General features: G+C 45.1%; 1 protein-coding gene across 3 annotated transcripts in view; it reads left to right on the forward strand.

Annotated features, from left to right (window-relative positions):
- Window positions 1–26,319, forward strand: part of ebf1b (EBF transcription factor 1b) — a 295,483-nt gene that overhangs the window by 179,702 nt on the left and 89,462 nt on the right. For all 3 annotated transcript variants that reach the window (XM_060935874.1, XM_060935876.1, XM_060935875.1), the window contains exon 10: window positions 19,734–19,860. In XM_060935874.1, coding sequence (XP_060791857.1) covers window positions 19,734–19,860 — 127 coding nt within the window. The remainder of the gene's footprint in view (window positions 1–19,733; window positions 19,861–26,319) is intronic.

Raw genomic sequence — 26,319 nt, forward strand, 5'->3', positions numbered from 1 at the left:
CCGGGCCTACGACTGTGCCATCGACTTGCTCCCTGGGACTACCCCTCCTCGTGGCAGACTGTTTTCCCTCTCTCAGCCAGAACGCAAGGCTATGGAGGAATACCTCAAAGACGCCCTGGTCTCTGGGTTCATTCGACCCTCCACCTCACCTGCTGGTGCCGGCTTCTTCTTTGTCGGCAAGAAGGATGGGGGGCTTCGACCATGTATTGACTACAGGGGCCTGAACAAGATCACTGTGCGCAACCGATATCCCCTTCCGCTGATGTCCACTGCTTTCGACCTGCTCCAAGGCGCCACCATCTTCACCAAGTTGGACCTACGGAACGCATACCACCTCATCCGTATCCGACAGGGAGACGAGTGGAAGACTGCCTTTAACACCCCGTCTGGGCACTACGAATACCAGGTGATGCCCTTCGGACTCACCAACGCACCAGCTGTTTTTCAGGCCCTAATCAACGACGTCTTAAGGGACATGATTAACCTGTACGTCTTTGTCTACCTCGATGACATCCTTATCTTTTCCAAGACCGTGCAGGAGCACCGCCACCATGTCCGCCAGGTTCTCCAGAGGCTGCTACAGAACAATCTGTTCGCCAAGGCCCAGAAATGCGAATTTCATGTTCCCGAGGTCTCCTTTCTGGGATTTATTGTATGGACAGGCCAACTCCAAATGGACCCTGCCAAGACCCTGGCCGTCCGGGACTGGCCTACTCCCAAGTCCGTTAAGGAGGTTCAGCGGTTCTTAGGATTCGCTAACTTCTACCGCAAGTTCATCAGGAACTTCAGTTATGTGGCAGCACCCATGTCAGACCTCACCAAAGGGACAGGTGGATCTTATGGCTGGTCTCCTCAGGCAGAAAAGGCGTTCAAAGACCTCAAGGCCCGCTTCTGCACGGTACCCATTCTGGTCCTCCCGGACACCTCCCAACCATTCATCGTGGAGGTGGACGCCTCAGACAGTGGTGTCGGCGCGGTACTCTCTCAACGTTCGGAAGGAAAGCTGCACCCCTGCGCTTACTTCTCCCACCGCCTGAGTCCTGCGGAGTCCCGGTACGATGTGGGGGATCGAGAACTGCTAGCGGTCAAACTGGCCCTTGAGGAGTGGAGGCACTGGCTGGAGGGAGCGCAACATCCATTCCTGGTTTGGACTGACCACAAGAACCTGGAGTACCTCCAGCAAGCCAAGAGACTGAACCCTCGACAGGCTAGGTGGGCCCTGTTTTTCAGTCGGTTTGACTTCACCCTCTCGTACCGTCCCGGCTCCAAGAACACCAAACCTGACGCACTGTCCAGGCTGTTCTCTGCCACTAACAGGGAGAATGAAGTCGGGCCTATTATCCCGGTGTCCCGGATTGTGGCCCCTGTCCGCTGGGGTATTGAGGAGGCTGTTCGACGAGCCCAACGCCAGGACCCCGGTCCTGGGACGGGGCCACCGGGCCTCTTGTACGTCCCACATCAAGCCCGGGCCAAGGTTCTCCTGTGGGGTCACTCTTCCCCTCTCACCGCCCACCCGGGAGCTCGGAGGACCCTGGACTTCCTGAAAAGACGCTTCTGGTGGCCTAACATGGAGCAGGAAGTAAGGTCATTTGTCCTGTCCTGTGAGGTTTGCACCAGAACCAAGAACCCACGACAGCGTCCCCAGGGTCTCCTGCATCCTCTGACCATTCCCCGGCGTCCCTGGTCCCACGTGGCAGTCGAATTCATCACGGGTCTCCCTGAGTCACAAGGTAACATGGTCATTTTGGTCATTGTTGACAGATTCTCCAAGGCCTGCCGCTTCATACCTCTGTGCAAACTCCCCTCTGCTCTTGAAACAGCGAAACTTATATTTAATCATGTCTTCCGAGTCTTTGGTCTTCCACAGGACATCGTCTCAGACCGAGGGCCCCAGTTCTCCTCCCGAGTGTGGCACGGGTTCTGCAAGGTCATCGGAGCCACTGCCAGCCTCTCCTCTGGGTTTCACCCACAGTCCAATGGTCAGACGGAGAGGCTCAACCAGGACCTGGAAACCACCCTGCGAGGCCTGGCTATGGATAACCCGACATCGTGGAGCACCTGGCTGCCATGGGCAGAGTACGCCCACAACACCCTGCAGTCATCGGCCACCAAGCTGTCGCCATTCCAGTGCCAATTCGGGTTCCAGCCACCTCTGTTCCCGGACCAGGAGGAGGACGCGGGGGTGCCCTCGGTCAACCAATATGTGAGACGGTGTCGCAAGACCTGGAGCAAGGTCAGGAAGACCCTCATACAGACCTCCAGAACCAACCAGACTCAGGCCAACCGCCATAGAAGACCTGCACACACTTTCCGCCCTGGGCAGCGGGTTTGGCTGTCCACTAAGGACCTTCCGCTGCGGGTGGAGAACCGCAAGCTTGCTCCTCGCTACATTGGCCCCTTCAAGGTGGTGCGCAGGGTGAACCCTGTCTCCTACCGGCTCCAGTTGCCCCGGACTCTGAGGATCAACCCCACTTTCCATGTTTCCCTGTTGCGGCCTGTACTGACGTCTACGTATGCCCCTGCCCCTAGGAACCCCCCACCCCCCCGCATCTTCCAGGGGCAGACTGTGTTCACTGTGCATCGCCTGCTTGACTCCCGCCGGGTCCGCGGCGGGTTGCAATATCTGGTGGACTGGGAGGGCTATGGTCCTGAGGAGCGCTGCTGGGTTCCTGCTCGGGATGTCCTGGATAAAGAACTGTGTCGGGACTTCCATTCGGCCCATCCGGATCGCCCTGGGAACGTCAGGAGACGCTCCTAGAGGGGGGGGTCCTGTTAGGACTTGGACTGTTTTGGCCTCTAGAGGCCGCTGTTATTTCCTTTTCGTGTCATATTTATTTTGGCCTCTAGAGGCCGCCACTGTTCCTGTGTTTTGTGTTTTTTTTTTGTTAATTGCCTGTTAGTCCTAATTATCTTCACCTGTGTCCTTAATTAGTTTGTGTATTTATACCCCTGAGTTCAGTCCTCTTGTCACAGAGTCTTTGTGCTGTTATGTTTATCTCCAGTTTCCTTTGTACTGTGTTTTGTGGATCTTCTGAGCTTTTGCATTTTTGCCTTTTTCTTTTTGAATTATACTCTTTGTTTTTGTTTTTTTTGTTTTGCCCTGGATTGTATATAGTGTACATAGTATAAATAAACCTTTTGTTACTTTTTCTACTTCCGCCTCACGCCTCTGCATTTGAGTCATTCCCCTGGTGGCCTAGTGGGGGTTTGCTGGATCATCACACCAACGAACCAGGTTCGAATCCCAGCTAAACCCTAACAACCCCAAACTGTTGAGCAACTGAAATTGTATATCAGGCAAGAATGGGACAACATTTCTCTTTCAAAACTACAGCAATTGGTCTCCACAGTTCCCAAATGTTTACAGAGTGTTGTTAAAAGTAGAGGTGATGCAACACAGTGGTAAACATGCCCTTGTCCCAACTTTTTAAAATGTGTTGTTGATATCAAATTCAAAATGAGCATATATTTTTCAAAAAACAATAAAATTTATGTTTCAGCCTTTGGTATGTTGTCTGTACTATTTTCAATGAAATATAGGGTTTCCATGATTTGCACATTATTGCATTCTGTTTTTATTTACAGTTTACACAGTGTCCCAACTTTTTTGGAATTGGGGTTGTATTAATTGAACAGTAATCTAATGTTTACAAGGTAGTAAAAACAAGTCACAGTGATTACGCCAGCTTAAACCAATGCGTTTTCAGGTGGCATTTAAAGTCTGCAATGGATTCACAATGTCTGATGTAAAGAGGAAATGAATTCCAGAGCTTAGGGGCAATGTGACTGAATGCTGTTTTTCCCACAGTGTTGAAGTTCATGTTTGGTATTCTCAGTAAACCTGCTGAAGAGGATCACAGTGAATGGGCAGGGGTATAGTTCTCAAGGAGGTCATTGAGATAAGTGGGAGCATGGTTATGTAGGGCCTTATAAGCTAGGAAACTTTAAATTGGACTCAGTATCCAACGGGGAGCCAGTGAAACTGCATGAGTAAAGGTGTTACATGACTTGTGGATTTTGAGCATGTTATGATCCTGGCTGCAGGGTTGTGAATTAATTGGAGCTGGTGGAGTAGCTTATTTGGGATGCCAGACAAGATGGAGTTTCAGTAGTCAATATGACATGTAACATAAGCATTGACCAGGATTTCTGCACTCTGCAGAATGAGAGCATGGCATATTCTTATGATGTTCCATAGGTGGAAAAGGGCACTGCAAGACACATTAATGATGTGCACATTGAAGGACAGCATACTGTCTAATATTACACCCAGGCTTTTGGACTGAGTTGAGCAAGTATGGTGCAGCCATCTATGGAGTGAGTGAATGTGTCCATCTTTGCAAGGGCTGATTTTGAGCCAACACCTAGTAGTTCAGTCTTACTGTTATTTAGCTTTAATTAGTTCTTTGTCATCCACATACTGAGGTCATGGAGAGAAGTGATGATTACAGCAGGAGGAAGAGAGGCTGTAGACATATAAAGCTGGATATCATCAGCATAGCAGTGAAACTGAACACCATGTTGTCTAAGGATACTGCCAAGTGGGAGGAGGTAGATGATGAATAGCAGAAGCCCCGGAACAGAGCCCTGAGGAACCACTTTTGTAACAGTAGAGATATCTGACTTGCAGCTCATTATTTGTACGAACTGTGTCCTGTCAGAGAGGTAGGAAGTGAACCACTGATGAACACTGCCATGGATTCCAGTGCTGGCTAGATGCGCCAAGAGAAGCCAATGAGAGATGGTGTCAAAGGCTGCACTGAGGTCCAGAAGGATGAGTATAGAAAGAAGTCCAGCATCAGCCACGCAGAGGAGGTCATTGGTTATCTTAACCAAGGCAGTTTCTGTGCTGTTTTTAGGATGAAAACCAGATTTAAATGTCTCAAAGAGATAATTGTCCTTCAAGTGGTCCTAGAGTTGAGATGCCAATATCCTCTCAAGAACTTTAGATATAAATGGCAGATTTGAGATGGATCAATAGTTGTTGAAGTCATCAGGATTCAGCCCAGGTTTCTTCAGAGTTGGTCTGACAATAGCAATTTTTAATGAAGGGGGGACAATGCCAGTGATAAGAGAGGTGTTGATTATTGGGGTTATCATTGGGGCAATAGATGGCAGGCACATCTTAACCAAGCTTGTTGGAAGAGGGTCCAGTTGACAGGTGGAGCAATTGCACCAGAGAGGCAACTTTCAGTTGGGAGACTGAATTCAGAAAATGCATTGATATGTGGTGGGCCCAGAGTATTCACGGAGCATGGTTCTTTTAGCTCAGTAATTGAATACTTCAGTTGCTGGTGAATTGCTTCAATTTTAGTGTTGAAAAAGTTCAGGAAGGCAGAACAGCACTTGTCAGAGAGATTCTGATGGATAGTGTTATCAGGTGGTTTAAGTAGTCCATTAACATTGGAAAAAAGAGCACTGGTGTTTCCTTCTCCTTCACTGATGATATTTGCATAGTATGATGTTTTTGCAGCAGAAAGGGCATTTTTGTACTGAAGAATATGCTCATAGTACATCCCTTTATGTACAGCAAGACCAGTCTTTTTTGATAGCCCCTGCAGGTGCCGACCCATGGACTTTATTTGACAGAGTTCAGGCGTAAACCAAGGTGCAGAGTGTACAAATGAAACAGTCTGTGTCTTCAAGGGAGCAAGACTGTTAAGCACTGTAGACATGCAATTGTTGTAATAGACAACTAGATCCAACAATGAAGCATTAGGAGCAGGGCAAAGATAGGAGGCAATTATAGAAGTGAGTTCCTCTGGCTTCACCTTTTTGATATTTTATGACATGCTGAACTTTTGACTTTATGACGGACAAGTAGATGCCAAATAGCACAACTTTGTGATCTGAGATGGGTAGTTCGGCAGTACTGAAATTGTCAGGTGTAATACCAGGGCGACAGATTAGATCTAAAGTATGCCCTTTGTTGTGGGTAGGGAAGTCAACATATTAGGTGATGCCAAAACAATCAAGCATGTCCATAAAATCTTTTGTATACACATTAGAAGAATTGTCCAAGTGTATATTAAAATCACCCATCAAGATGACATTAGGAAACATTGCACTCAAAGCAGTAAGAACAGTTGAAAGTTCAGAAATAAACACACTTGATGGTTTAGGTGGTCTGTACATTACTGCAAAAATGGTAGGTGTAGGTCCATGGAGTTTGACCACCAGCAGTTCAAAAAAGGATTGATTAGGCACAGCAAGTGGTGTAGTTTGATGTTCTTATGATAGAGTAGTGAGAGACCACCTCCTCTTCCGGAAGAATGGAATTTACAAATGAAAGTAAATCCTGATTGGACTGCTTGATTGATATGTAAGAAATCATTTTTTGCTGCCAAGTTTCCATAAGACATAGCAAGTCCAGTTTATGGTCTGCAATAAAGTCACTAATCAGAGAAGGTTTGTTGGTGAGAGACTGAATTTTGTATCATCCAACTTTCAGTCGGTTCAAGTGAGTGTGCACATCTGATCTAGGCAAAGAGGTTACTACACTGTGATCAACTCATCGATCAGATGACTTTAGGAGACAGCGGTTTACAGACCAGAGAGAGGGAATTGCCTTGCCATTTTTCTTGATGTAGATTTTGTTGTGACAAGATCCTTGGTGGACGTACTTTGGACATTGGAAAATGTCACATTGGCATAGGAGCTCTGCAGCAGGCTCATAGTTTCCCCATAGCCAGTAAAGTTCACTTGCTGAGTATTCTTTCATTATTAGTCCAGCAGAAATGTCTATGAACTGGTAGTGGGCTATTTCGGCCAAACTGGCATCCACCACAGATGCAGGTCAGTCAGCATACTGCGATGACTCCAGAGTCCAGGCAAAATGCGTAAAAAAAGAAAATAGGCTGAAAAAAAAAGTAACTACATGCCACTATTTATCTTAGCTAAAAGTGTAAGATGGCGGCGCGCATAGACGCAGCAGTTCAGTGCTCTCACTTTCAGTGTTTTGTTTGGTTGTTTGTGTATGTATTGTTCCTTGTTTTAACTACATTATGTTGGGCTAACAACATCTATAGTAAGCACGATCTCCTAAAAATAGGAGTTTTGAGCTAGAGGAGTGTTACAGCAGAGTTTCTCCACTCACACAACATTCCAGATGAGATAATGAGGAGTCCTGGCTCTCCGTGGATCACCATCCCTGCGAGAGGGCAGCAGAGGTGGTGCAGGGAGAGAAAGCAGAAGCGAGGCTGCAGGGCCGGCGTGCTAATGAGGCTACGGAAGCAGCCACACAGACCACTGCTTCCCAGCCTTTTCCTCAGCAATGTAAGATCACTTGCTAATAAAATGGATGAACTTAGGCTTCAGGCAGCCTCAAACAATTTAATTAAGGACAGTTGCGTGCTACTCCTCACTGAGACCTGGCTACACTCGTCCATCCTGGACTCTGCTATCGATCTAGCAGGCTACACAGCACAGTGCCAAGACAGGACCAGTGACTCTGGTAAGAACAAAGGAGGGGGACTGTGTGTGTACATCCATAGCAACTGGTGTGCCAACACAGTAAAAGTAGCCTGCCACTGCTCCCCAGACCTGGAGTATATGACTGTTAAATGCCGTCCATTTTACCTTCCTAGGGAGTTTACTGGGGTCATGATTACTGCTGTGTACATTGAGACAGATGCTAATGCTCATGCTCTCACACTTTTACATAGCAGTGTTAGCTTACATCAGAGCATGTATCCGGACGCTGTGCACATCATAGCGGGGGACTTTAACCATGTGGATTTAAAAACAGTGCTCCCCAAACTCCACCAGCATGTAGAGTGTGCTACCAGAGGAGCTAACACACTGGACAAGGTCTATACAAACATTAAGTGGGGCTTCAGGGCCAGACCACTACCACACTTGGGCCAGTCAGACCACATGTCCCTGCTACTAATCCTGCTACTCCCCTCCAGAAAACTGCACTTACCACCATTAAGACTGTTAAAACCTGGCCTGATGGAGCCTCTCAGCAGCTGCAGGACTGCTTTAATAGCACTGACTGGGACATTTTTGAGCATGAGGACCTGGAGGTGTTTATAGACACTGTCCTGTGCTATATAAAGAACTGTGTAGGCATGGTCAAAGTGGACAAATGCATCTGGGTCTATCCCAATCAGAAACCCTGGATGACCAGGGAGGTACAGCAGCTGCTAAAGGAGAAAAACCACCTTCAGGTCTGGAAACAAGGCTCTCTACAGCATGGCCCAAGCCAACCTGAAGAGAGGCATCAGGAAGGCCAAGGAGGACTACAGGAGGAGGATCGACAACCACCTGGGCAGCAACAACAGCAGGCAAGTGTGGCAGGCAGTCCAACACCTCACCAATTATAGGCCGGGCCTCAGGGCTGCTGAGGGTAACACCTCACTGGCAGAGGAGCTGAATCTCTTCTTTGCTTGTTTTGAGGTGGAGTCATCAGAAGCAGCCATGCCACTACCAGCAGCTGGCAGCAACTTAACCCTCACAGTGGAAGAGCATGAAGTGAGGCACACGCTGAGGGTGGTTAACCCAAGGAAGGCAGCGGGCCCTGATGGTGTCTCTGGGCATGTGATCAAAGACTGTGCAGACCAGCTTGCTGGGATCTTCACTAAAATTTTCAATAGGTCCTTGTCCCAGTCTACCATCCCACCCTGCCTGAAGACCTCAACCATAGTCCCTTTACCTAAAAAATCCTTCATCACCAGCCTCAACAACTACCGGCCAGTAGCACTTACGCTGGTGGTGAGGAAGTGCTTTAAAAAACTGGTAAGGAGTCACATTATGACATTTCTACCCCCCCACCTCTGATCCACATCAATATGCATACAAGGCCAATAGGTCTATGGAGGATGCTGTAGCCACAGCTCTCCACATCACGCTGACCCACCTGGAGCAGCAGGGGAGCTATGTTCGACTTCTTTTTGTGGACTACAACTCAGCGTTTAACACCATCCTCCCCCATAGGCTACTGTGCAAACTGCTGAACATGGGACTACCTAACTCAGTATGTCTCTGGATCAAGGACTTCTTGTCAGAGCTCACACAGAGGGTCAGAGTAGGCCCCCACATCTTTACAGCTCTCAGCCTCAGCACTGGTTCTCCTCAGGGCTGTGTGCTGACCCCCCTGCTTTGCACCTTCTATACATCTGACTGCACTCCTGTTCACTCTAGCAACACATTCGTCAAATTTGCCGACGACACCACAATGGGGGGGAGTATCTCGGGGGACAACTAGTCTGCCTACCGGGATGAGGTGGAGCGGCTGACAGTGTGGTGCAGAGACAACAACCTGCTCCTAAACACTACTAAAACAAAGGAGCTGGTCACTGACGTCAGAAAGGACAAAATGGACATACAACCCATAATCATTGGTGTGGTCTGTGTGGAAAGGGTCATGGACTTCCGCTTCCTGGGAGTTCACATTGAGGAGAAACTGACCTGGGGTGTGAATACCACAGTGCTGGTAAAGAAGGCACAGCAGAGACTCCACTATCTGAGTGTCCACAGAAAGAACATCATCAATAAGAGACTGCTAGTGTCCTTCTACAAAAACATCATCAACAAGAGACTGCTATGCTCTCTATGGTGGTGTGGTTGTACCACACCACCATAAAGAGCATCCTCACTTACTGCCTCTGTGTGTGGTATGCCAGCTGCACTGTGGCAAACAAGAGGGAGCTCCAGAGGGTCATCCAAATGGCTGAGAAAATCATCGGGTGCCCTCTACCCACTCTGGAGGAGCTACACAGTTCCCGCTGCCTCAGGAGAGCCGATAACATCCTAAAGGACACATCTCACCCTGGTCACTCTCTGTTTGAGCTACTACTGTCAGGCAGATGGTATAGGGCCATCAAAGCTAGAACAAATAGACTCAAGAACAGCTTCTACCCAACTGCCATACAAGTTCTAAATTCAACACAGCAGGTTAGGGTTACTAATCTGCTCTTAATATCCATGTCTTTTTATACTGTGCAATAAGGGACCTGTGCAATAAGGGATTTGTGCAATGTTTCTGGTTGACTGTAGTTGTGTGTGTGTTTGACTGTTTTTATAATTTTTACAGTGTTTTTAAGTTTTAGGGATTTAAAAAAATATTAGTTTGTTAATTCATTACTTTGTTAGTTTACTGTTGTCTCTGTGAGTTTGACTCTTTTTATAATTTTTATATAGTTTAAGTTTTAGCTTAATTTAAATCCTTTTATGAGTTTGTTTTGCACTGATGAGGATTGCACTCCAGTTTCGTTGTACATGTTACAATGACAATAAAGATATTATATCGTCGCTGTCAGGTCAAAACCTGCTATGTGACATTTTTCCTTTTTTACAGGAGATGTAAAAAACTGAATAAAACTCTGAAATAACAAGCTGAGAAGCCAGTAAAAGTTTACTTGTTCTATTATTAGCTTGGTCAGTTAAATATCCATCAAAATAGCTAATTGCAGCATTATATTCGCGTAAATAGCAAAAGAAATCATCCTTGAGAACACATAAGAGGTTCTGCATGTCAGATATTTGCACATATAAGGTTTTAGACATGCAAAACCTCCCATGTGCAATCTGAGTGACTAAGAGTATTGTGTGCAGAATCTGCTGTGTGTGCCACTGGGTGCACATAGTTGATATTGCACACAGTTTATTTGGACCCATCACATGAAAGGGATTGAATCTAGTCTCTTCTGGATTATCCATTGGTCCTTCCATTTTCTAATTAGCATAAATGGAAGCACGAGGTCAAAATTGACCAATCAGCATAGAGAACCCAATTTGACCTACCGTAAATTGTCACATAGCAGGTTTTGAACTGACAGCGACGATATTCTATTTATTCTATCCATCATCTGTAGCCACTTATCCTGTGTAGGGTCACAGCTTAGCGAAACTACTATATATAAAAATAAAGCAAAATTTACAATGAATTTGTGATTAAATTAAAAATATTGAATTAAAAATAAGCCAGCCAGAATGGCACTAAACTCGCTCATGTCCCCGCTACTTCAGAACATGATGTTTTCCGCGTGTTGCCATCTTGGTGTAACCCAGTTCCATAATTATGCTAATTATTTAAAACTCCTCGCGTTCAGCTATTTTCATGGGGCCATACTGTTTACCTCAAGAGATAGGATATTCAGTCCCAAAATGGAGAAAAGCGACCCTTAGCGCATCAAAATGATCACATTTCGTCCGCAAGATATTGTTCTTGCTAGACATAGGAAAATGCCATGCACAGCAAAAGAAAATTGAAAATTTCAGCTTACTTTGCAGTCAGCATCTTTAATTAAGATGAAAAAGCAGCACAATTGCAATTGCAATGTGTAATAATTGTGTAATAAAATGTAATAAATAAGCCATAATTTCAACTGACTTGTAACAATGTTAATCTGTTTTATGTGTCTTGGTACTGAATTCCATTCATATGATGTTCTACTAGAAAATGTTAATTTACTCAAAAGGGAACTACACAGTCTCCCTATGCTGTTTGTGTTATTAAGATTTTCCCAATCCTCAAATGTTGGTTTTGTTTAAAAAAAAAGATAATGTTAATTATTCTGCTTCTGATCTATAAAAATTATGCAGAATTGATAAGGAGGGTTGATAATAGTTAACATATGTAGTCAGTGTGGCTAATAATGATGGTTGTCTGTACTGCTGCTTTTGTCTCCATCTTAAAATTATCATATATTGTATATTTTATAATGAACTGCACACTAAGATTAAAAAATCATACAGGAATCAATATTGGTAAAGTTATCTAGCTGAAGTCAGGCAGTACAGAATGTAGTGCACACTACTATTCATAACACATGCCTTGTAAACTTGTTTTCTCTAAAATGTAAAGTGGTTATTATTTCAACTCAACTTTCAACTTTATTGTCCCCAGAGGGCAATTGGTTTTGCAGTAAGACATTAAAAGAGACACAGAAAAACATAAGACAAAAGACAGCAAACTACTAAGAGCACTGAATACAACAGCTTAAGAAGCAACAATGTTCCCAATTGTTCACAATTTTTCCCAGTGTTCACAATTTTGGAGAGTGCAGCTTTGGCCCTAACACTCAGATTTCTATACCAGCAGATCACAGAAAATGTTAAAATAGATTCATTGTAGGATTTATAAAATAACATCAGAATGGTTTTATCAACATTTAACTTTGCCATTTTACAGAGACAGAAGGGATGTTGTTGACTTTTCTTGCGGATCCTTTCTGTGTTAAGATTAAAATTCAGCTTGTTATTAATCAGACTATCAAAGACCATCATAAAAATGGTACCTACTACCATCTGGCAAGGCACGCTGCAATACAGATGCGAGTAGGGGAGTTAAACTCTCGTGGTTACCAGAGGACTGGCCCCCCACTGTAACCCTAGCTATGTAACAGGCGAGAGGCCGAGGGCTGCAGAAACGGAGATCGGCGCCGCCCGATGCGCCATATGGCACGGGAAGGACTTTAGACTTTATCAATCAGACTACCCAGATACTTGTATGACTCAACCACTTCTACTGCCTGCCCCTTAATAGTAGTGGTCTGAATAGGGAGAGGGTTGCGCCTGAAATCAATGATCATGGCCTTAGTTTTTGTAATATTCAGCTGTAGGTAAGCACTGTCATACCAGCCTATGAAGTCATCTAAAACATGACCATGGTCATTTTCATTGCCATGTAGGAGATGAACAATAGCTGAGTTGTCTGCAAATTTTATAATGTGTCTGTTGGCATGCTGGCAACGGCAGTCATCAGTGTAAAGAATGCATAAACAGAGGAGACAAGACACACCCCTGAGGTGACCCTGTAGAAGATAACATCTCGTCTGACAAAACTCCATTCACCCTCACCCTCTGGGTTCTGTCTGTTAAAAAAATCCCAAATCCAACCCATTATGCTAAAATCCAGATTAAAATTTCTTAAGAGCTTATCAACTAAAATGTGTGGTTGAACAGTGTTAAAAGCAGATGAAAAATCAACAAATAAAATCTTTGCATATGTGTTTCTGCCATCAAGGTGCTTAAATATCAGGTTTAGTAGAGTGGCCGTAGCATCCTCTACCCCTCTCTTGGCCCTGTAAGCAAACTGTAGTGGGTCCAAAAGACTGTCTGTTCTAATAAGAAGCACTTTTTTTCAGCAGTTTTTCAAAACATTTCATCACCAATGAGGTCAAGGCAACTGGTCTAAAATCATTCAGGACCTTGTGGTGACTGTGTTTAGCCACCTGGACAACAGTAGATTGTTTCCAAATTTTCGGCACCCTCTGTTGACAGAGGGGAAAGCTCAAAAATGTAATAAAATATTGATGACTCAGTTGCTCAGCACAGTATATAATCAGGTGACTCCCTATATTGCCAGGCCTAGGACTCTTCTTAGCTTTGGAGTGTCTGAATGTCTCAACCATGGCATGCAAATTGAAAGGCATAGGGGCACTATCACATAAATAGGCTTTCTGCTCTAAAATGACATCCTTAAATTTGGGTGTGTCAAATCTCAAATAAAACTTATTCAGCTCCTGTGCAAGCTGTCTTTCACATTTAAAACCCTCCAGCATGGTCTTAGAGTTCCTTATGTCCTTTGTGCCAATAATGGTTTTCATACTGTCCCATGCAGAGCCTAAATTATTGCTCCCCAGCTCGCTCTCTAACTTTTCTTTATAACACCACTTTGCTCTTGCTATTTCAGATTTCACTTCCTTTTACAAATTTTCTAGTTCTGAAAAGTTCCCCTCTCTAAATGCACACCTTTTTCTATATAGCAATGCCTTGAGTGATTTTGTCACACATGGTTTTACTATTTGGGTACACCTTAATAGTCTTTTCAGGGATCACATTGTCCACACAGCAGGAAACATAACAGCTGACAACATCTGTAAGAACATCAATATCCAAACAGGATTCCTTAAACATCTCTCAGTCTGCACATGCATAACAACCTTGCAGACTCTGTATGGATTCATCAGTCCAGGCTTTTAACCCGTTTGGTGAGCATTTTTTTCCTTTGCATCGCAGTATGATATGATGGTATGAGCTGGATGCAGTTGTGGTCTGCCCCTCTGAGTGGAGGAAGGGGGAGAGCTTTTTATGCACCTTTAAAAGAACCATAACATAGGTCCAGCACCTTATTGAGTATGTTAAGACATGTAATGTATTGACTGAAGTCTCTTAAAGTATTTTTTAGAGAACAGTGGTTGAAATCACCGAGGATTAACACAGGAGCTTCGGGTGATATAGCTTACAGTCCTTGAATTGATTGCAATATAGTCTCTGCAGCATTATCCACGTTTGCTCTCAGATGGATATATATAACCATAACAAACATTTGAGGAAACTCATGGGGCAGATGGAGGGGGGGGGATGCAGCGACATGGACAACAGTTCAACATCTTTAGTGCACAGTCTTTCTTAAACAAGAACATTTTTGCAATATCTTTGTTTCACAAATCTTTGAACTTTGAAACCCCACCCCCTCATGACATGCCAGTCACACCTCGGTCAAGCTGAATGGGTGTGCCGAAACCATCAATGACTACTTCAATGTCTAAAGCTCTCTCTGACAACCATGTCTCTGTAATTGCCAATAAGCAAGCATCTCTGAACTCATGTTGAAATCATACATTGGCTTGCAACTCATCCGTCTTATTTTGGAGAGACTGCACATTTAAGAGAATGATAGAAGGCAAGGGGATCTGGGAAAGTGGTTGTTTCCTCAGTCTCTGATGCACACCAGCCTGCTTACCTTGCTTCCTGGTCTTATGGGGCAATCTACTGATAAAATCCCTTTTCCCATCTTTTTGACAGGTGAAGCAATTTAGGTCAGGGACAACTAGATCGATAGAGTGAAGGTCCTGAGAGTAACTCCACTGAAGGAGAAAGTCTCTGCCGTATTTGATGCACTCTGGTTTGGAGAACTTGGTCAGAGCTTGTGCGAGATGAAACACTGTCCACAGAAGAAACAAGGCCTTCAACTCCATGATATAATAATCATCTAATCATAGCAACAGGGCATAGCCAAAGTCCAACACTCTGTTGATCAATCAGCTGTTGTACACAGTGCATTCAAATGCATAAAAGTACATAAAAAACAAAACAAATGAACAGAATACACAACCAGATGTGTTTTGCTGCTGGTCGCTGCACGAGCATGCGCCCCTCTAAGTATTTAAATTTAAAGAATCTTTCAGATACAAAGCCACTTAAAACTTTCATATGTAGTATATTGGAACAGTGTATACTTTTAAGTATTAGGTCATAGCATGTCATTTGAGACACATCTATTGTGTGGACTGATCAAATGCTTTGTGATTAAATTCAGGCATTATGTATATAGTGATGCTCTCTTCATAGCTCTTCACTGCGATGCAAGTCTGTATAAGTGCCTTTGACATGCTCTAGATGTCAGAGTGCAGGCACTTAAGGATGCAAGCGCAGGGGAGACCGGGAGCTTTGCAAATAGCATGCTGAGCCAAATCAAGGAGCAGGAGTTGTAGTCCAGAAACGAGCGGGGGTTAGTCAATCAGTAAACAATGCAACAAAGGGAAAACAATGAAATGAGGTCAAGCCTAAACGTAAACACTGGTCATACACTGAAAGTCAGGCGGAAATCAAAATGGCTTGGTAAACTTAATTATGGGATACTAAATAATACTTTGCGAGGTTGGGAAGTGAGAGCTGAGCTTATATAGGTGAGATGGTAATTGCTGGATGAGAGACAGGTGGTGTGATTAATAGTCAGGTGATAGAGGGTGCTGTGACTCTTGGGGCTTGTAGTCTGGAGCGGCCATGTTAGAAGGTTGCTCCAAACTTGTGTTTTCAGCACTGTTACTAACAGAACCCCCCCCAGGAGCTCCCTCTGGGAGCAACTGTCTTTCTTGGTCTCCCTCTCCTTCTAGGTGCAGGTTTGTTAGGGTGTTCACTGTGGAACTCTTGTGTAAGGAGGGGGTCCAATACTGTATGTCCCTGGAGTTCACTCAGCTTCATTCCTCTGCGCCATAGCCCTCCCAAACTACCAGGTATTCCAGCTGACCCTGTCTGTGGCGGGAGCTTAAGATCTTATTTACCTGGTAGATGGGTTCGTCCTCGATGTCAGGGGATGGGGGCTCTTGGGTGAGTATATCCATGGCTAGAGGACCTTGTCTGGCTGGTTTTAGGCAGGAGATGTGGAAGGTAGGTGCCATTCTATTGTGAGGTGGGAGTTCTAGTCTATAGGAAACCTCGTTGATCCTGCGCTGTACCTTGAAGGGGCCAATGCGACATGCTTGCAGTTTCTTACACAAGTTGGGTTCCCTTAGATCCTTTGTGGAGACCCATACCCGATCTTCTGGAGTGTATTCTGGGTTCTCACTTCTGTGTTTATCTGCATATTGTTTATACTTGCCATTTACTAGTTCCAATCTCTGGTGGACCTCCTCCCACACCTGCTGGCTTCTTTTGAACCAGGTATCAACTGCTGGTAACTGGGTGGGTGTGTCGTCCCATGGGAACGGGGGTGGTGGTGGTTAATAGCCGAGTATGCACTGGAATGGTGTCAACTGAGTAGCAGAGTGCTTGAGCGAGTTCTGTGCATACTCAGCCCATGGGAAAAACTGTGCTAAGTTCTCCCCATGACAGAAAAACCACATGAACTTCACATGTGATTTCTCACATGTGAAATATGTGGAAAATGTGTTGTGCACATGGGAAACATGTTATTTGCACATGGGAAACGTGGTTTTGGCCCAATTTTATGTGAATCACATGTGGGAATGTTTTACACATGTGGTAACATGTTTTCCACATGTGCTCTACATGGTAACACATGTGAAATACATGGGAAATTCATTTGTTTTTTCTGTAAGGGTCTGGTTTCTCATGCAGAATATTCTCAGGAAACAACCCACCTCCAGGTTGGCGTGTTCCACCTGGCCATTAGACTGTGGGTGGTATCTGGATGTGAGGCTTACTGATACCCCTAATCTCTCCATAAAACTGGACCAAAGCCAGGAAATGAATTGAGGACCCCGATCACTTACTATGTCCTCAGGGATACCAAAATAGTGGAAGACATGATTGCACATTAGTTCAGCTGTCTGGAAAGCAGTGGGTAGGCCAGGTAGTGGGATGAGTTGCAGTGCTTTGGAGAATCTGTCAATGATCACCATGATGAATGTGTTACCTTGTGATAGTGGTAAATCCGTGATAAAGTCCATGGCTATGTGTGACCAGCGTCTCTGAGGCATTTGGAGAGGGCATAGTTTCCTGGCAGGTGGGGCATGTGGTACCTTGGCCTGGGCACACACTGAACATGAGGAGACAAAATTATTAATGTCGGAGATCATGTTCTCCCACCAATACTTGTTCCTGATGAGTTGGTATGTGTGATGACTGCTGGGATGACCAGTGGTGGGGGAAGAGTGAGCCCAGATGATGAGCTTCCCTCTGAGCTCAGGTGGGATATGTAGGAGTTCGGGGGGTTGTCGGTTCTTGGGAGGGTTCAAGGTATGTGACTGTTGGATCTCTTTATCTAGGTCCCAAGTAATGGCTGTACGAAACATTCTGGTGGTAGTACACTGAAAGTCAGGCGGAAATCAAAATTGCTTAGTAAAGTTAGTTACAGGATACTAAACAATACTTTGCAAGGTTGGGAAGTGAGAGCTGAGCTTATATAGGTGAGATGGTAATTGCTGGATGAGAGACAGTTTAATAGTCAGGTGACAGAGAGCGCTGTGACTCTTGGGGTTTGTAGTCCGGAGCGGCCATGTTTGGAGGCTGCTCCGAACTCATGTTTTCAGTGCCGTTATTGACACTAGAATTACATATCAGAGGACGGAGCACACATGCAAACAGCACTGGATGCCTGCGTACTGCAATGACAGTGTACATCTGGGACATATTTACTGCCCTTTGGCTCCTCCCCCTCTAGCTGTTCCTGGAGACTTCGTAACCTTTTGATCTTTCTGCCCTAACCTCATAGCCCTTAAATGAGGAGGCCCACCCAGAACCCTCTCAGTTGTGCCCATCAGCTATGGATTTGATTACCCCTGACAGACTGTGATGAGGGAAAGAGATGGACAGAGGGAAGATTAAAATTTCCTACATATTTCTTAGTTCACATCATACTTAGTTCACAAAAAACAAACAAATAAACAAAACATTAGATTGTTTCAACATTAGTCTCTAAAACATAAATGTGACTGACTGAAATTTTTGCAGGGAGAGTTAGAGGCATTAAGTAGTTATGGGGTTTTAAATAAACCTAATAAACACCCTGATTAGCCCTAGGAGAATGCATGTGTGCATGGCTTAACAGTACACTAGCCTAAATTTACAAAGTATTTATACTGGGGATTGTTTTAAATGTCACATACAGAAATGCCCAGCTTAAAGTGCATATCCTGGACCAATTTCTTTCTTTTTTTTTTTAAATGAAAGTATGTCCCTTTACACACTCATCCAGAAGGGTAATTTTGCACAGCAAAAAATAAAATAAAACGCGTCTGGAAAAATCCCAAGGGAGTCTGGAGCCAGATTCGTGACGTCACCTGCAGAACCGCCAGCAGGCTATGAGAGCTTGCACGGTTTCAGTGCACAGCCTGTGTAGACCAAGTTTAGCAACTAGCAATTTTGCATTGAAATATGGAATTGTCATCTGAGCACAATGTTACTTCACCTTTGGATGAAGAATATAATGAGATGTCAGAATTGGGGCTTCATCTGTTTGGATTTGATGATGATTCAAGTAGTGAAGTTGACGGAGACAACACCAGGAATGTAAATAATATGGTCGTTTTCTCATAAACAAACCAGTGCTGATGTAGGATTCAGAAGGAGGCGTCCCGCACGTGACATCACAAAAATCAATGTTTGCCGGGAAATCCAAATGCCAAGTTTTTTCAGAGGCAGACGAATTTGCCTCAAATGGCTTGATTTCAACTGAATTTTTCTGGCATTGCGCAAGGTAAAAAAAAATTGCACAAAATGTGACAGATATTTGACCAAAGTTTCATATAAAATAGGAGAATTATATTGATCTTGCTCCTGAATTTACCCGTGATATGCACTTTAAGGTCAAGTTCCTCAAGTTCCTCAAGTCCCCCCCCCCCCCCCAAACACACACACACACACACACACACACACACACACACACACACACACACACACACACACACACATACATACATTGATAAACACATTTCTCTGTTTGGCAAAGAGAAAGCTTAAAAAAAAGAGCAATGTTTACCAGATAAATACATATTTATTTCTGAGCATGACTAGTGTTGGGGAACACTAGAGTTGATCATTTCAGTTTTGACTGAACATCATAATTAGGCTGTCTCTAGGCAAGAAGTACAGACCCCATGTGCTCTTTCACAGTGTAACAACAGCCCTATCAATCCCCTGATAATGATCAGTATGACATAAATTCACAGTACACACAGATACACATTTCAGTCATATTTATTTACTGTTTTCAGGGTTCTTGGTATGTTGGATGCTAGCCAATAAAGCTAGCATTTTTTACTGTTTGTGTTACTGTTGGTGAAGTCATAATACACACAGACAGTGGTTCAACAGTTAATCAGGCTTATTGCAGTAAACAGATGCCTGTCCTGTTAATAAAGAGAAACATACTTACAATATTAAATACTGTATATGCAACCAAATAAACTTTGTGAAAATAAAGTCTGAAGTGAAGAAACTGGTACATCTTACAAATGGGAGGGAGTAACAATAAACTGTTAAAAATGTCCAAGTCAGGAACATGAATCTCTCTCTCTCTCTCTCTCTCTCTCTCTCATCAGCTCATCACGCCTCATGCCATCCGTGTGCAGACACCTCCTCGGCATATCCCAGGGGTTGTAGAGGTTACGCTATCCTACAAGTCTAAACAGTTCTGCAAAGGGACACCAGGCAGATTCATTTACACAGGTAAGCTGTCCAATCTCATGTTAAAGTTATGTCAACTGACCACAAATATACAACTAGTGATCATCATAAAAGAAAGCGACTACTGAAGAACAGCTAATATCTTGGGAAAATTTCAGAGGTATCTACACTATTAGGGAAATGGGTTATTTGGAAAATTAAGGGGTTTTCAGGGCTCGACATTAACATTTTAATCCACTTATCCAGTCGGACAAGCAGCAAGATTTTTCACTTGTCCTGACCATGTTTTAACTTGTCCTGACCATAACCTTTATTACTATATATTTACAAGTTCAGTGAAAAGAAAGTGATTAATAAAGTTGATCAAAAAGCAGGTATATTTATGATCATTATGCTTTAATGATTTTTAATTTTTCAATAAAACTCAAACTTTAACTGGAACAATAAACAAAAAGTATTCAATACCCCATTATGGTGCATGTGTTGTTATAACCCATTACCTGATATGCAGTTTTAAGAGTTAGCCTCACTCAAATTCAAAGCTTCTGGCAGAAAGAAAGTTAAATCTTGATTAATCTAAAATGAGAAGTACAAATTAATTTAAAGAAATAAAACTGAAGAAAACAAGTTGGACATAAGGGTGACAGAATCATGTTGTGAATGAAAACAAATCGTGAGTTCAGCACTGTCATAAAATTCCCACAAAATATTTTACGACATTTATGATGGTTAATGTGTACCATACAAAAGAAAAATATAATAAAAAGTCTGAATGAAATGAAATGAAATCCTGTGGAGTTTTGGCCCATGATTTAGCCCATGACTTCCTGGTTCCTGAGTTGATTGCGATGAGTCCTTTTTTCCCCACGAGTGTTGGCGTTAATTACTAATCTTTTTTAAAAAAATGTCTACAAATAATTTTCCAGTATCATCTTCATTTTTATTGTACTGTCGCTTTCCTTTTTGTACTTTCCACTTTTGCTTTCCTTTTTCTGTTTTTTTTTTTCTTTTTTCGGAAGAACACAGAGACCGGAAGCTTTCTTTTTTTTTTCTCTTCCTGCGTAAAGACCACAAGTGGAGGCCATCCACATCGGATCTGCTTTAATATCAACAGATCTTCGATTAAGGTACGTGAATCCTTTCATCATGGCACACCTTCAGCCTGTTCAGTGTGCCGAGCGCAGGATGTTTAGTCATTCTTCCTCCATCGCTAGCGATAGCTTTATTTGTGACAAGTGCAGATTAGTTAGCTCTCTGACGGAGAAGATTATAGTGCTAGAAGCGCATGTCCAGGCTTTAGAGAAGGTCAGTGAGTGTGAGAACAGTGTAGTTTCTGTAGAGGAAAGTCTGGATGCCCTAGGTGGAGTTAGTAATCCCCCAACTCTGGCATTAGAGCCCTTACAGTGGGGCGAATGGGTGACGGCTCGGTGGCATAAGTGTAGAGCCAAAGCTACCGCTGAGGCTCGCCCACGGGAGCACCACTCCTCTCTGCATCACATGTCGAACAGGTTTGCTCTCTTTAGTGATGCACCTGCTGAGAAACCTGAAAGAGCTCTGGTTATAGGGGACTCTATCATATGGCACATGAAATTAGCTCAGCCTTTAGGGGCACCAGCAGCTTTAGTCAGGTGTATACTGGGAGCCAGGGTGCCGGCCATAGCAGGTAATCTTAGGATCCTAGGCAAGCACAGGTTCTCAAAGATAGTTATCCATGCAGGAGCTAATGATATACACCTTCGTCAGTCTGAGGTTACTAAGAGTAACTTTGTAGAGGTGTTTAAATTATCAAAGGCGATGTCCGATACTGTAGTATGCTCTGGCCCCACCCCAATGCAGCGTGGCAATGTAGCTTACAGCAGGTTATGGTCGCTGAACTGCTGACTGTCCAAGTGGTGCTCTGAAAACAGTGTGGGCTTTATAGATAATTGGGCTAATTTTGAGGGCACTGCTGGCCTGTTAGGGCGGGACGGTATCCATCCCACTCGGGAAGGTGCTGTTCTCATTTCCTGCAGCATAGGTCATAGTCTTAGAACAGGCCTAGTTAATTTCTGACAATCCAGAGCCAAGGCCAGGGAGCAGACGAACAGGCTAAACTGACTGTCTGCTAGCTGCACAGAGTCTTCACTCAGGGTCCACTACATCGAGACTGTGTCTGTTCCCCGAGCTCAACAAAAAGGTAGAAATATTCAGAGAGTTTGTTCCAGTAACCTAATCAATATAAAATTAGATCATACTGACTGTACAGCTGCTGCCAGCACCTTTGATCTAAAGGTGGGGCTATTAAATATTAGATCTCTTACATCTAAAGTGCTAATGGTTAATGAACTCATTACTGATCAGGAGTTTAATGTACTTTGTTTAACTGAAACATGCATTAAGCCAAATGAATATATACCGTAGCATTAAATGAAGCGAGTCCTCTGAGATACAGTTATATACACCAGCCTCATCTAACTGGCAGAGGAGGAGGCATTGCGGGTATTTATAATGATTATCTAGGTGTAACACAAAAACCTGGTTATAAACTTAATACATTTGAAGTACTTCATACTCATATAATGTATGTAGCCTCAAAAAATAAGTCTACCCAGTTAATTCCATTACTTATTATTTACAGGCCCCCGGGGCCATATTCTGAGTTTCTTTCTGAATTTGCAGATTTTATCTCAGATCTGGTTATTTCCTTAGACAAAGCTTTAGTTGTCGAAGATTTTAATATTCACTTTGATAACCGGGCGGCACGGTGGTGTAGTGGTTAGCGCTGTCGCCTCACAGCAAGAAGGTCCTGGGTTCGAGCCCCGGGGCCGGCAAGGGCCTTTCTGTGTGGAGTTTGCATGTTCTCCCCGTGTCCACGTGGGTTTCCTCCGGGTGCTCCGGTTTCCCCCACAGTCCAAAGACATGCAGGTTAGGTTAACTGGTGACTCTAAATTGACCGTAGGTGTGAATGTGAGTGTGAATGGTTGTCTGTGTCTATGTGTCAGCCCTGTGATGACCTGGCGACTTGTCCAGGGTGTACCCCGCCTTTCGCCCATAGTCAGCTGGGATAGGCTCCAGCTTGCCTGCGACCCTGTAGAAGGATAAAGCGGCTAGAGATGAGATGAGACTTTGATAACCCAGAAGACCCTTTAAAAACAGTGTTTGTGTCCATTTTAGATTCAGTAGAGATTAATCAGAATGTCATAGGACCGACCCATAATGGTGGTCACACCCTCGATCTAATACTAACATTCGGGTTAAACGTAGAAAATATAGTCATACTTCCACAGTCTGAAGTTATCTCATATCATTATCTCATCTCATTCAAACTATGTCTGAGTAATAATATATGCACCTCACCACGCTACTGTATTAAACGTACATTCACGTCAACTACTGCACAGAGCTTTATAAATGATCTCCCGGAGTTATCAACTTTGATTGGGTCACTGTCAGCCCCTGCAGAACTTGATCAGGCAACTGAATGCTTAGAGTCAATATTCCGCCATACCTTAGATAATGTAGCTCCTCTTAAAAGGAAAATGGTCAGAGACAAAAAATTAGCACTCTGGTATAATGATGACACTCGCACATTAAAACAGACCACTCGAAAATTGGAACGTAAATGGCGTCAAACAAAATTGGTAGTGTTCAAATTAGCGTGGAAGGAGAGCTTCCTGAAGTATAGAAAAGCTCTTAGTGCTGCGAGATCAACATATCTCTCCTCCCTGATAGAAGATAACAAAAATAATCCTAGATTCCTATTTAATATTGTAGCAAAATTAACCAGGAATAAGTCCACTATAGGGCGGCACGGTGGTGTAGTGGTTAGCGCTGTCGCCTCACAGCAAGAAGGTCCGGGTTCGAGCCCGGTGGCCGGCGAGGGCCTTTCTGTGCGGAGTTTGCATGTTCTCCCCGTGTCCGCGTGGGTTTCCTCCGGGTGCTCCGGTTTCCCCCACAGTCCAAAGACATGAAGGTTAGGTTAACTGGTGGCTCTAAATTGACCGTAGGTGTGAATGTGAGTGTGAATGGTTGTCTGTGTCTATGTGTCAGCCCTGTGATGACCTGGTGACTTGTCCAGGGTGTACCCCGCCTTTCGCCCGTAGTCAGCTGGGATAGGCTCCAGCTTGCCTGCGACCCTGTAGAAGGATAAAGCGGCTAGAGATAATATGAGATGAGATGAGAAGTCCACTATAGACACATGCATACCTGTAGTATGTAGTAGCAACAATTTCATGAATTTTTTTAATGACAAAATTGAGAATATCCGACAAAAAATTCAAACTACTAATTTAAGGTCAGACAATGTAAGTAACCCTGTAATTAACAATATAACTGTATCAGATCAACAATTAGAATGTTCTATTTTGTTTCTCCTGACCGCCAGAGGCGGTGCTTTCAGCACATGGATATCCATCACACGAACGTGCAGGTCGAGTAATAGTAACAACAAAGTCACGTGTGACCTGGGTGACGTCACCCCGTGACCCCGGCACAAAAGACCGGTGAACCCAGGAAGTGACCTTTTGCATCTTCTCGCGTTTGCAGGTTGCGAGTTGGATTGGAATTTGGACAAAGCGCCGTGTTAGTTTCGTTACCCGTAGGGTTGGGGCTGTGCTTACGCATCCTCCAAGAAACTGCGTTAAGTCCACCAATTCTTTTTTTCTTGTCGTTATATTCGTATTGATTTGTTACTCCATTAAGCTGAGTGCTCTCGCTCGGTGGAGTTAGCTGATTAGCCCTCCGAGGCAGTGTCCTCGCCGCTGGAGGCCGGCTTGTTTTCGTTCAGGTAAGCGGTTTTCATTCATTTAAATTAAAGCGGTGTTTCTCGCCACTGTTTGTTATTAGTTCTGTGGCGCACGGCGCCTATCTTTGTTAATATTATCGACCGCCTTGTTTTGTGTAGCCTTGCCTCCGGCCTGCTCATGGGCCGGCTGTCTTGTGTGTGTTGTATTCGTATTGTTTGTTACTCCATTAAGCTGAGTGCTCTCGCTCGGTGGAGTTAGCTGACTAGCCCTCCGAGGCGGTATCCTCGCCGCTGGAGGCCGGCTTGTTTTCGTTCAGGTAAGCGGTTTTCATTCATTTAAATTAAAGCGGTGTTTCTCGCCGCTGTTTATCAGTTCTGTGGCACACGGTGCCTATCTTTGTTAATATTATCAACCGCCTTGTTTTGTGTAACCTTGCCTCCGGCCTGCTCACGGGCCGGCTGTCTTGTGTGTTTTAGCGGCGTATGATGTCTTCTCACGCTGGTGAGTGACTGTTTAGTTGCGTCCCGACCACGGGTGTGTTCGCCCGGTCGGTTTTTTTTTCGTTGCCGCCTGATTGTTTATTTTGGGATACTTACTTGGGGTGTTCTCGCCCTATTTTTTAAGTTCCCTTCTGCCAGCCAGGTGTCATGGACCTATTCTCTTGCTGCGCCCACTGCCGGGCCCCCCTCGAGCCAGAGGACGGCCACCGCGAGTGCCCCTCGTGCCTGGGTATTGATCACCTGCGGCAGGGGCTGACGGACATGGCCTGCGCAGACTACATGTGCCTGAGCGTGGCTGCGCGGACCGCCAGGCTGGCTCGGATGGATCTTCCGTCTGATATCCCCCGGGCCTCGGGGGGACAGGACAGGGTGCTGGCCGCAGCAGCAGGGCCCAGCAAGCGCCGTGGGGCTCCCCCACGCGTCTCTGCTTCCAAGGCGAAAAAGAAGCGCTCGGGCGATTTGGCTCGGAAGGTGGAGGTGATGTCCACCGAGCTGGAGGAGATGAAGGCCCTGCTGGCGAATCTCCAGCCTCCGCCACAGGGCAGCAGTGTTCCCGCAGCCACCCCATCTGCCTGGCAGCCCGACTGTTCGCCATCACCACCGCTTCTGTCACCGACCATTGATGCACGCGGCCTGGATGAGCTGTCGATCCGGGTGTCGGAGAGCTTTGACTGCGGTGGGTCTGACGGTCACGACTCCACCTCTCCGGCCGGTTCCCAGGCCACCAGCCATGGCACCATGGCAGCATCGGAAGGCGGACGCTCATCCATCCAGCCAGTGCTGAGGGCTGCATTGGCCCGTCTGGGGTTGGACACGCCCCCGGTGGCCCAGCATCAGAGCATGTTCTTCAGAGGCTCCACACAGCCTTCCTCATTTTCTGTTCCGCCCTCGGCCCCATACATCGAGGAGTTACAGAGGTGTTGGGCGGACCCTAGACGCCTTTCCCACCTCCCTAGTGACTGCAGGGCCCTGGCAGCAATGCAGGACGCCCCTACCTATGGCCTCCAGCAGATGCCCAACATTGAGCCCTCCGTGGCTGCCCTCGTCCTTTCGCCCAACGAGGCTCTGCGGCCTGATGCCTGATGCCCCCGCACTCAATGCCGTGCGACCGACGACCTCATCGTGCGGGGATACCACACGGCGGCACAAATGGGTCATATTGACAATTCCATGTCCCATCTGCTGCTGGCTCTCGCCCAGAAGCTGGAGGGGACGAGCGCGGCATCACGGGAGCTGTGCGACGCGGCTCTCCAGGCCTTTGCCTACTCGTCGCGGGA

The sequence above is a fragment of the Neoarius graeffei genome, chromosome 12 (genome assembly GCF_027579695.1).
Source record: "Neoarius graeffei isolate fNeoGra1 chromosome 12, fNeoGra1.pri, whole genome shotgun sequence".
NCBI classification, from domain to species: domain Eukaryota; kingdom Metazoa; phylum Chordata; class Actinopteri; order Siluriformes; family Ariidae; genus Neoarius; species Neoarius graeffei.